We start from the raw sequence: 12,649 nt of genomic DNA, 5'->3' as shown, positions 1-12,649 counted from the left end.
GCACAAGTAATTCCGTTAATCAAGACAGAATGTAAGAATCGGTTTATATTATAATAAGAATTTAGAATGTAAATTTGTATAATTTTGTATTACACTTTTTCAGTATCATTGATTAATGAAACAGATTAAATTAGTAAATTAAAATATACAAATGTGTGTAAATAAAGCGGAAATGTAAAGAAATCAAAATTTTGAACACATTTCCACAAATTCAAAATTTATAGATTTCTTTCTTGTCCATATTGTAAATTCACACAATTCCATGTCATAATCGTGACACATTTTTGGGGAAATATATCTAATTACTAAGCGAGATATCATTAAACTAACAATATAAGCTTTCATTAAACTATAGAAACTTCATCGATTTCATTTTTTTGTGCTTTTATATGATATCTAATATTGATTGCAATATATGAGTAATTTTATTAATATCATGTAATTACATATCTATTTATTGCTTTATCAACCCAGTAAGCAAAAAATCATTAACCTAACGTTATTATAATGATATTTTCTAATGTCTAACGTTTTCAAATATGTAGTTTTTAATGTTGTATACAACGTCACTCTGAACAAACTTTGACCCAGATTTCGAAATATCGACAATGTTTCTATAATATGTTTTTGTAACATTCTAATAATAAATGCTGATTTAAATTTAATTTGTAACTATATTTTATCATTATATTAACGTTAAATAATATTAATTCTAATATTTATGTGAAAGTGTTAATTACATTTTTCTATAACAATATTAATATTAACAAAATGTTTTCTATGATATATATACATATATATTCTAACATTTATTTAAAATTGTCATTAATATTTTACTTCTATTATAATTAACATTTCATTAACTTTTCATTTTTAGGAAGAAAATGGAAACATCAATATTATTATTATTAATATATTTTATTTCTATTATAAGTAATATATTTCTTCCACTAATTTACAATTCTTGTACACTTTTTATTTTTCAAGAAGAAAATGAAAACGTTACAATTTTAGAAATTTCAAATATAAAAAATTGTTTATATTTGAAACTTCTAAAATTGTAACGTTTTCATTTTCTTCTTGAAAAATAAAAAGTGTACAAGAATTGTAAATTAGTGGAAGAAATATATTACTTATAATAGAAATAAAATATATTAATAATAATAATATTGATGTTTCCATTTTCTTCCTAAAAATGAAAAGTTAATGAAATGTTAATTATAATAGAAGTAAAATATTAATGACAATTTTAAATAAATGTTAGAATATATATGTATATATATCATAGAAAACATTTTGTTAATATTAATATTGTTATAGAAAAATGTAATTAACACTTTCACATAAATATTAGAATTAATATTATTTAACGTTAATATAATGATAAAATATAGTTACAAATTAAATTTAAATCAGCATTTATTATTAGAATGTTACAAAAACATATTATAGAAAAATTGTCGATATTTCGAAATCTGGGTCAAAGTTTGTTCAGAGTGACGTTGTATACAACATTAAAAACTACATATTTGAAAACGTTAAACATTAGAAAATATCATTATAGTAACGTTAGGTTAATGATTTTTTGCTTACTGGGTCATGTATGTATTGACACACGATACATCATTACGTTTTACAAAATGTACGATTTTAATTAAAAAAACACGCAAGTAAACAAGTGTGATCTTTACTTGATAGAACACACACACACACACACACACTTCTCATTAATCATACTGTTATATATAGTTGCTGTTCTCATATTGACAACATAACACTCATTATGCGCATTAATAATACGCGATTATAATATTATTTAATCGCCGCGATATTATATTTTTAATAATAAATAAACATGAGATTATACTTTGATATTTCAGCTTCTTTTCTTTTTTCTTTTTTTTCTTTTTTTTCCTTCTTTTTAACTTAACATAGTTTATTTCTCTGATAAGCTTCTTATTGAAAGAGAATGTTCTATAGTGATTTTTAATTGTAGCATATTTTAGATAATTTTATTATTTTATAAATATGTACATACATTTTTTATAGCGCTGTTCCTCGCATTATTAATATAAAGTTAACTATTCGTATATTTTTGTGCATTTAATTGTGCATAGAAAAGCAAAAAAATCTAGTCTATTTCTGTACTTTTGTCTCACAATTTACATTTAAATTGAAATAGCTAAATATTCGTGTTGTAAGAAGAGGGAGAGGGAGAGAGAAAAATTTAAAAAATTGTTAAAATGTAAAAAGCATACATGTAAAGAAGAAATTAATATTTTGCATGTAAAAAACTGATGAAAGATTTTTAAGTTTTTTGCATTTTTTTTCATTATACAGCATATTAAATTATAAACAATAGAAATCAAGTCATTTTTTTCTTGTTATATTAGCGAAAGAAAGCAGAATTTTTCACACTATTACCCACTTCATTTTTTTACACTATTACTCACTATTCACTATTCTCTTCAGGGCCGGCTTTAAAGGTGTGGAGGCCCTGGGGCAACGAAGACCCCTAACCATTTGTGAACCAAAATCAAATAGAAATTTTTACGTTGTTTAAATAATTTATTGCGAAATAACAAGGTCAAGCTATATACATAGACCTTGTAAGTGTTGTACCATTCGATAGGAAATTTTACCCAAAAATTTGTGTTGTGGATGCCCCCCTCTTGTGGAGGCCCCTGGGCTTCAGCCCCTGTTGCCCCCCCCCCCCCTAAATCCGGCCCTAATTCTATTTGATAATGCGAATCGATAAGATGTATCAAAAACTTTCTTTTCAATTATTCTGCATTATTACATATATAAGTGAATGGTAAAATATATTCTATATTTTTATGAAGTTGAACTTTACTATTATTCAAAAGTTACTTAATCCACGAGGTTCGGAAAAAAGTTTACATTTTATTGAAATATATTCTGTATACAGGGTGTATCAAAATTCGCGGATGCGGAATGCACAGCGTGATAGTTTGTGCCAAAAGAAATAATTTTTCCCTTTAGCAAAATTGCGTCTGAATATTACTTTTTTAACAGGGTTGGGAAGTAACGCATTACTCCTTAACGCCGTTACCGTTATAGTTACTTTTTTTTGGTAACGGACTGGTAACGGCGTTACATTTTTTTTTCTGTAACTGTAACGATAACGTAGTTACATTTTTTTAGTAACGATAACGAATTTAACAGTTACTTTTACCGTTACTTTTCATATTTTGAAAATACTTATGACATCGTATTTCTGTCATATTCAATTTTTAGTCATCGACCGACATTCATATAAAATTCGATAATATTTCGGATGAAATTTATTGCTCTGAGAGGTGTCTGTGAAGCTGACACGACAATCTACGAATTTCAAAAAAATACTAAGAGTTCTGATAGCACTTTTCATAGTTCTACAGTTCCTGATAAAAATTAAAGAGTTCTGCATTCCTTCTATTAAAAAGTCGAAATCGAAAAAATGTCGTGCTAACTTTACGAATCTAGCACGACACTCTTCCCTCTAAAGAACCAAAACGCGTTGAATATTATTATTTTTAGCAAGAGTTCCCAATAATTCTGCTATAGTTCAGCCTATATATGCAATTTCAGACCGATATTTCAATAATTAATAATTTTTTATGAATTTTTAATGTCCTCGACTAGCACGACACTTAGTAAAAATGTGTCGTGCTGATGATTTTCCGTAGTTTTAACGGCAATTCTGGACAGTTCTATAAAAGTTCTATTCTTTAGAAACATTTTTCAAGCAGAGATTTTTTTAAATAATTATTTATAAAATAGTAAACGGTCGGAATGGTCTAAATGTCATGCTGGTCTAAATGTCATACTGGTCAAGAACATTAAAATTCGTAGATTGTCGTGCCAGCTTCACAGCCACCTCTGGAGCGATTAATGACATTATTGGTCAATCACAGTTATTTCATTCGTCTGAGGAATGGATGTGATTGGTCAGCTTTTAAGTTTGACGTAATATCGGACGAGAGCACAAAAAGAATGCAAATTTAGCTGTATTTATAAATTTAATTAAAATTAAAATTTTTTTATTTACATGTGAAGTTACATGTTAAGTGCTTTAAAATCTATATCTCTAGTTACTTTTAAAAATAAGTAACTAATAACGGTAACGAGTTACTTTTTTTACTCGGTAACGAGTAACGGTAACGAGTTACTTTTAAAAAGTAACTTTCCCATCCCTGTTTTTTAATGAAAGCAACTTTAAGCTAATGAATAAGCACTTATATTATTTTGCTAAAGGTCTCATCAGAACTATGCATGATAATTAAATACTTATTAAATATCTTTATATCCATTAATAATCCACTTATATGTTATCTAGTCTACTTATTTTATTTTTAGTCATTGCCTCGGTGATATCAAATGGAAAATAGTCTTTCATTAATTAAATTGTTTCGAAAATAGCTATTTAATAGATATTTAATAAATATTTAGTTATCATGCATAGTTTTGAATCTTTAGCATAGTTTTAGAATCTTTAGCAAAATAATAAAATAGCGCATATGCTCAAACGTTACGCAAGCGCGTGCCGCCCCTGATTCAGACGCAATTTTGCCAAAGGAAAAAGTTGTTTCTTTTGGCACGAACTATCACGCTGTGCATTCCGTATCCGCGAATTCCGGTACAGCCTGTATATATATATATATATATATATAGATAGACCACCCGTACACCCCTTTTCTTTCAAAAACTAAGCATTTTAGAGAAAAACGTTTTCGATAAAAATTGTATGGTTTTGAGGGGAACATAAGATGGTGTTATTGGTTTGACCTTGGATGGCATCGTTAAGGTGAGGTCAAGGACACCTTTAATTTCTTAAATGGAACCACCTATTTTTTATTGCATATTCTTATAGCTTATGTCGAGAGCTTTCCAAAACACTATAATAAAGTATTTTTTCATCAAGTACTTTTCGAGTTATAAGGCTTGAAATAATTTCTTAATTTTACATAAACCATAAAATATCTAGTAAAATATTCATTTTTCGATTATCTTACCTTAATACTTTTATGTACAAAATAATGAGAGGAATCAATTGGTGTAAAGAAAACACAAAATTTTCGAAAAAAAAAATGTAATTTGCAATTAACAATTACATAAGCTATAAGAATATGCAATAAAAAATAGGTGGTTCCATTTAAGAAATTAAAGGTGTCCTTGACCTCACCTTAACGATGCCATCCAAGGTCAAACCAATGACACCATCTTATGTTCCCCTCAAAACCATACAATTTTTGTCGAAAACGTTTTTCTCTAAAATGCTTAGTTTTTGAAAGAAAAGGGGTGTACGGGTGATCTAGAACACCCTGTATATATATAATATATAAAAAATAATTCTATTTGTACGTATTTTGCAGAAAAAATTACATAGTCATCTTGTGACACTAATGCATAAGTAAATGGAAAGAATCTTAGGTCACCTAAGTTATTTTCGCGTGACACAACTAATGATAAAAGTATTGCGTAATATCTCATTAATAGGGAGAAGCGTAGTGGTTTTGCAAATATCTATATCTATTAGCATGATTTCGCAAATATCCGTATCTATCTATCTGAAGAATATTTTAAATATTTTATTTTTATTAACATGTATATATATATATATATATATATATATATATATATATATATATATATATATATGTATTTATACAAGTGTCGTATTCTCCCTGATTTTTTTTATTTTTCGTCTCTGATCCTGTCGTAACATTGTTCAATATGCGTTTAATACGAGTCTTAAGAGACGAAATAATGAAAAAAAAAATACGTAAGAGACGTTAAAACATCAAATATAATCGATCAATCGTCTAAGGCCAGGCTGCACCAACATTATTTTGGATTTAAGTGATACTTGAATATTTGCCTATCTTTGGCCCGGTTGCACCAACGTTATTTTAGCTTTAAACGAGATTTAAATATATGTCTATCTTTATCTTTCTTTCTAAATAAATAAAGACAGACATATATTTAAGTTTCGCTTAAAGCTAAAATAATGTTGGTGTAACCGGGCCTTTATCTTTCTCTTTAGATAATTAAAGACAGATACATATTTAAGTATATTGCTTAAATCCAAAATAATGTTGGTGCAACCTAGCCTACAGAATTTTACGACTTTAATACATCGTTTGACGGATTTCCTCGTCAAACGACAAAAACCAAAAAAAAAAGAGATAAAGTTTGCAATCTATGCAACTGCGGAAATTATTTTCAAACATTGTCACGGAATAATGACTCGTGTCATCAGATTCAAAGCGATTGTTGCAATCTTGAGTACTCTTAGATATTATTCTGCACTGATTACGCGACATGATCGCACACGTAAAAAAGGGGAGAAAGCTTGGAAAGAGGAGGACTCTCTTATGCGCGAGAGGATACAGAAAATGATACTTTATGCACACAGTCTGTGATGCACACGTGTATGCAAAATGTTGCTGATTCACAGCTGTAGCTGATTCGACCAATAGAGACCGACTTGTTTTCTTCTCTCTCCCTCTCTCTCTCTGTCCTTTCTTTTTCCTTTCCTTTTCCTAGCATCGTCTCCCACCAGTCTCAACCTATTCGGCTCCGCTCGACACTCGATGTTCAACGTTCAACTCGCTTCGGCTCCTTTTGCGCCAAAGGCCACGCGTGACGCGTGACGCGTGATGTACGATAGTTTAATCGTCGCGCCAGGACGGTGCAGTTGATATCTGTACACGGACTCCGAAATATGGCACCAGCGATCAGCAAATTCGCTACCAGGCGCACGTTGGCCGGTGCGGTTGCGGTTAGCACGTTGATTTGGATTTTGAGAAATCGCAGCAGGAGACGGGTGCCAAAGTCCAAGTAATTTTATTGCGCAATAAAAATTCCATCTCGCGTTCACTGTACCAAGATCGTAACGATATAATGTGTTTTGCAGAAACCAGTGGCCTGTCAGCAATGACATTCAATATATCATCAAGGAGGTAAGAGCATAACGTTATACCTCAAGTGCTGAGAGCAGGATTACATTGATTATCCTTTCATTCAGGAGAAACCGAAGAGCCCCAAGGCGCAAGTAAACGCCGTCTTCTTCCGCAGATTATGTCAGTTACTCAAGATTGGTATTCCTGGCATAATATCAGCAGAATTTGGCTATATTCTTCTGGTGGCAGGTGCCTTGGTCGCTAGGACCCTGTGCGACTTGTGGTTGATCAATAAAGCAACTCTGATAGAAACGTAGGTGCAGTGTTTTCTTTTAGTGATATGTAGATAAAAGGATCATCTCTCTAACTTAAAATCTTGTATGCCACCAGATCAATTGTCAGCATGAATGGACCATTGTTTAGGCGACATTTGTTAAATTTCCTTGCTGTAGTACCAGTGGTAAGTAGAATATATTGGTATACAATTGATTCAAAGATTGATACTCTAAATCAATTAAGATAAAAAAGATAACTGAAATTATTTGGATATTAAAATTAGCTTAATATTAAAGTTTAGCAATTGGAAAAGATTATTCATATCATATTTCACATGATTGTATTTATTTAGATATCGATCGTGAACAATGTAATGAAATATGGCTTAAGCGAAGTAAAATTGAGATTGCGTACAAATATCACACGTAACTTGCTAGAACATTATCTCAAGTAAGTAATTGGTACCTTTTCTATCCTCTTTTTTGTTGTAGATTTTTTTATATAAAGTTGATTTTTTTATAAAATACCAAATCTTTGTAGGCTAGCATTTTATGAAAGGCCTAGTTCTTTTGTGTGTAAAAAGATTGAATTTATAAAAAAACTTCCATTCAATTTTTATTTGCTTACACTCTTAATTTATATGTTATTTATTCACTTTCAATCAGCTTAATCAGCTTAATCAGCTTATTTTAATAAATAAAACAGTGATGTCAAAGGTAATATATTTGTTATGCGATGAACGTTGCATTTACATACATGACTTTGCAAAATTAAACATTATTGATATTGGCAGTAGTATTAACTTTTGCTTAAATGATTCATGACTGAGATAAATTATCAGGAAATATATTAGATATCTAATCATCTCTCTCTACTCATTTAAGTAATGCATAATAAAATAACCGTTACTAAAAAAAATAATTTGAATGTAAAAAACAAATATCTTTTTACAGGGGCTTTACCTATTATAAAATGAATAATTTGGACACTCGTATCGCGAATCCAGATCAAATGTTGACTACTGATATTGATAAGTTTTGTGATAGTTGTACTGATCTTTATAGCAACATAGCAAAACCATTGTTAGACATTGGTATCTATGTATATAAATTAACTTCTACTATTGGTGGGCAGGTATGTAACATAAATATTGTTCTTATTATGATTTAATTCTAATTTATTTTATGATAGTATATGTATATAATAATATAATAATATATATAATATTATTTTACTGCAGACGCCATCAATAATACTTGGCTATTTGGTAATAGCTGGTACTTTTTTGACTCATCTTCGCAAACCTGTTGGAGCGATGACTGTCAAAGAACAACGATTGGAAGGAGAGTATCGTCATATCAATTCGAGATTAATTACCAACTCGGAGGAAATAGCCTTCTATGGAGGAAATAACAGGGAAAAATTGACATTGTTAACTAGTTTTTATAAACTTGTAAGTTATTTATTGTAAATTGCATTTATATACATTTATTAGTATATTGTTAATTTTATTGTTAATTTCTTTTTTTCCTTTACAGACGACTCATCTTCGTAAATTCTTGGAATTCAGGGTTTTTATGGGCATCATAGATAACTTTGTTGCAAAATGTACAATGTGATTTATATAGTAACTAGTGCATAGTTAACAATATGCGTTATTTTGTTTTCAACTGTTACTTATGGTTTCTAATATTATCACTGCCATTTATCTTTTTTCAGATTTTGCTACCGTAATTGGCTTCTACGCTGTAAGCATACCCTTCTTCCAAAAAAATCATTCTGTGCTCTCTGGCACGCCCAATCATAGGTTTAAATCATATTACACTTACGGTCGAATGCTGGTGAAGCTGGCCGAGGCGGTCGGCCGATTGGTGTTGGCCGGCAGAGAACTGACGCGTTTGGCGGGATTCACGGTTCGCGTCACCGAGATCAAAAAGGTTCTCGACGACCTGAACGCTGGGAAATATGAGAGAACGATGATTTCTGATTACAAGAACAATGCAATCGGTTATCCCGGTGGCGGCAAGATTGTGCCGCGCGATAACATCATACGATTCGATCAAGTATCACTGATAACTCCGAATGGAGATGTGCTTATCAAGGAATTGTCCTTTGAAGTAAAGTCTGGAATGAATGTGTTGGTTTGCGGTCCAAACGGTTGCGGCAAGAGCTCCATGTTTAGAATTCTTGGTGAAGTACGTGCTCGTTATCTCTATTGTTCGTTTATCGTTCATTCTTTTCGTACATCTTAATATATTTGTGAATTTATTCTGCTATAGTATCAATTAAATTGCGTTGTAATTTTCTTTCTAGATTATAATTGATATAAAGAATGATAAATTAGAAATTCTATGAAATAGTGCTAAGCGCTAATTTTGGCAAAATCAGAATTATACCTATTGACTTTATTTTCGTAACTTTTAGCTGTGGCCAGCCTGGACAGGAACTATTACAAAACCACCGCGCGGTAAACTATTCTACATACCACAACGTCCTTATATGACGCTGGGCACATTGAGAGACCAAGTCATTTACCCCCACACGAAAGCCGAGATGAAGAGACGCGGTAATGCTAATGACGAGGATCTTAAAAAGTTCTTGGAATTGGTGCAATTAACTCATCTATTAGAAAGAGAAAATACCGCTAACAGTGAAGGACAAGGTTGGGATTCGGTGGCCGATTGGATGGATGTTTTATCGGGCGGCGAGAAACAACGTATAGCAGTGAGTTTCGCTCTTCCCCTATTTTTTTCTTACGCCTTTTTTAAATCGACATTAATTATTTTTACTACAAATATGTAATGACTTGTTTTAATCTTTTGTTTATATCATACATATATAAAATTATCCTTCTGACTAAGTAAGGCGTTATACATCATATTTTATTATATGAATATTAACATCTCAGAATAGCTGTTTGTTAAATATTTATATTTAAATTGTTTTTATTATGCAGATGGCTCGGTTATTTTATCACAAACCGCAATTTGCGATTCTGGATGAGTGCACGAGCGCCGTCAGTGTCGATGTCGAGGATTTCATGTACAGTTATTGTAGGCAAGAAAACATTACGTTGTTTACAGTCTCGCATCGTCGTTCTCTCTGGAAGCACCATGAGGTATTATTGAATTTTTTTCGATTAATTAATTTTATTTTTTCAAATAAATTTATATTTATCATACTTATTATTTATACTTGTCGTAACTATTATATATAGGTTTTCATCATTGTTTAATACTTATTCAATGTACTGTGTTTTCAGTACTATTTGCACATGGACGGTCGAGGAGGCTATGAATTCAAGCCGATCGAACATGATACGATAGAATTCGGATCGTGAATTTTTGCGTCCCTTGCACACGCGAGAACGCGTCTGCATGCAAGGGACATTTAATTTAGTTCATTCAATAACTTTAACATTAAACTAAATTTAAGTAACCATGCAAAGACTAGTGATTATGTAGGTACTGATTATAGTGATTATTTATAGGTGACATTTGTGAATTAAATACAATGTATAATTCTAACAAGGTAGGTTCACAGAATGTGAATATGATGCAAATGATGCGATTATTTTTAGCGTGTCATTGATTCTTTCATGCAGATATTTGAACTTGCAATGCACAATGAAATATTTTTCTACAGAGTTTTTATGAAATATAGTAATATAATTCTGGAATGCACCATGCGAATTGAAATATATGATATCGTTTTATATATATATATATGATCCTCTGATCCTTAGATCTTTATACAGTGTAATTTTGTATATATATTCCGTAACTTCCTGTGCATAGATTTGCAGTGCAAATTCGATAAATTATCAGTTAGTGGTTAATACATTTTTTATTTATGATAAATTATAGAAGCGAAAACTCCATATTATTCGCTAAATAAAAATTTGTTGAAATGTTCTATTATATAATATATAAAAACGTGATTTGTAAATTCAAAATGAAATCTCGTCAGCTTATTGTGAGTTACATCAGAAAAAAAAGAAAAATATATATATTTTATATGATAGGATCTAATATAGAGTTTGTTCTCCAGACTGCAATTATTAATATTGTTATAATTGTAAATTATATATATATATATATATATATATATATATATATATATATATATCATAGCACAGAGATATATCAGGCCGGAAGATTATACGAGAATGCTATAACGAAGGAAGATTTTATTGTAGATCCAGAGCAAATTAAGATTGATGAGGTACAAAAAAAATAATGTGAGAAATTGTAATTGTGATTCTCTTTCACATCGCAATTGCAAACTTTTTTCTCTCTACTCTGTCTTAATACAAACTAGACAATATTATTCTTTCATTGACATATATAACACAAAAAATATTATGCTATACACTTTTATAATATATAGAATTAAGATAATTTGATACATTCTATGCAATAACCGTATTCATATAAGAATTAATTCTGAAATACTTCCTGTTACATTGAATTATTACAGACTCGGAACTCATTTAAATATATTTTAAGAATAGTTTCAGTTTTCGAAGTCAAACTATTATTAGGGAAAATTGTTATAGAACTGATTATTAAATGCAAAGGTATTTTATAAAAAATAAAGTTTTTATAATTTAAACTTAAACGTGTAAATATTACCAATAATTGCCTTTTGGTTAAATTTAGATCTATTTTAATAAAAATTTCCAACACATACGATTTATCGAAAAATTTAATTTGAAAAATAATAATATCAATACGTTCAATTTTTATTAATTTGCATAAATAGATTATTTTTTATATTATTGATTACGTCGGGATTATTTCAAACTTTAAAATGTTTTTTGCAATGCTTGAGACTATTTATATTGTTAAAAGAAAGATTTCGTTAGAGAGTATAAAAAGAGAAAAAAAAATATAATTAGAGGGGAAAAACAACAGATCTTTATTAATATAAAAGATTTGTGTTCTTGCTCATTTTTCTTTGCTTTTTTTACAGATATTTTATTAAAACACATAATACAAGATTCTTTTTCTAATATTTTACACTTCTAAGTTTAAACTTTATCCTAGCATCTATTATTGATAATGAAAGATGCGTATTCTTTTTTTTATTTATAGATATCTGTCCCTCTTCTCGAGATACAATACTAAAAAGTGTTTTCCATTTTCAGGGAAATTTTTTAAAACTATCATAGCTAATAATTGCATAATATTTAATGTTAATATTGTATGGTTAGATAGATGGATTTTTTATTAAGCTCGAAATGAAATGAAAAGAATCAAATACAAAAGTTGAGCAAGAAAAAGAGGCGATGTAAAAAAAGAAGATACAAGTAGTAAACGCAGCGTCTAATCTGCAAGTACAATATATCGTGCAAATATATAAATATAATTCAAACACACACGCACGCACATATATTATACATAATTAGCAATATACAGGAAAGACAAAAAAGAAGAGAATAAAACTCGAAAGAACGCGACCATTTC

General features: G+C 29.7%; 1 protein-coding gene across 1 annotated transcript; it reads left to right on the top strand.

Annotated features, from left to right (window-relative positions):
* Positions 1–6,572: 6,572 nt before the first annotated feature.
* Pmp70 (ATP binding cassette subfamily D member Pmp70) lies at positions 6,573–10,902 on the top strand. The gene is made up of 12 exons (XM_083088271.1): positions 6,573–6,843; positions 6,920–6,965; positions 7,031–7,218; positions 7,296–7,365; positions 7,534–7,631; positions 8,135–8,315; positions 8,422–8,634; positions 8,720–8,789; positions 8,901–9,376; positions 9,606–9,905; positions 10,138–10,299; positions 10,444–10,902. The coding sequence occupies exons 1-12, from the start codon at positions 6,728–6,730 to the stop codon at positions 10,519–10,521; spliced, it is 1,998 nt and encodes a 665-aa protein (XP_082944397.1). The 5' UTR covers positions 6,573–6,727; the 3' UTR covers positions 10,522–10,902.
* Positions 10,903–12,649: the final 1,747 nt, after the last annotated feature.

This window comes from Camponotus vicinus, unplaced genomic scaffold, assembly GCF_025532165.1.
Source record: "Camponotus vicinus isolate PSW18456_S1 unplaced genomic scaffold, iyCamVici1.0 SCAF_14, whole genome shotgun sequence".
NCBI lineage: Eukaryota > Metazoa > Arthropoda > Insecta > Hymenoptera > Formicidae > Camponotus > Camponotus vicinus.
This window is presented reverse-complemented; position numbering and strand designations above follow the sequence as displayed.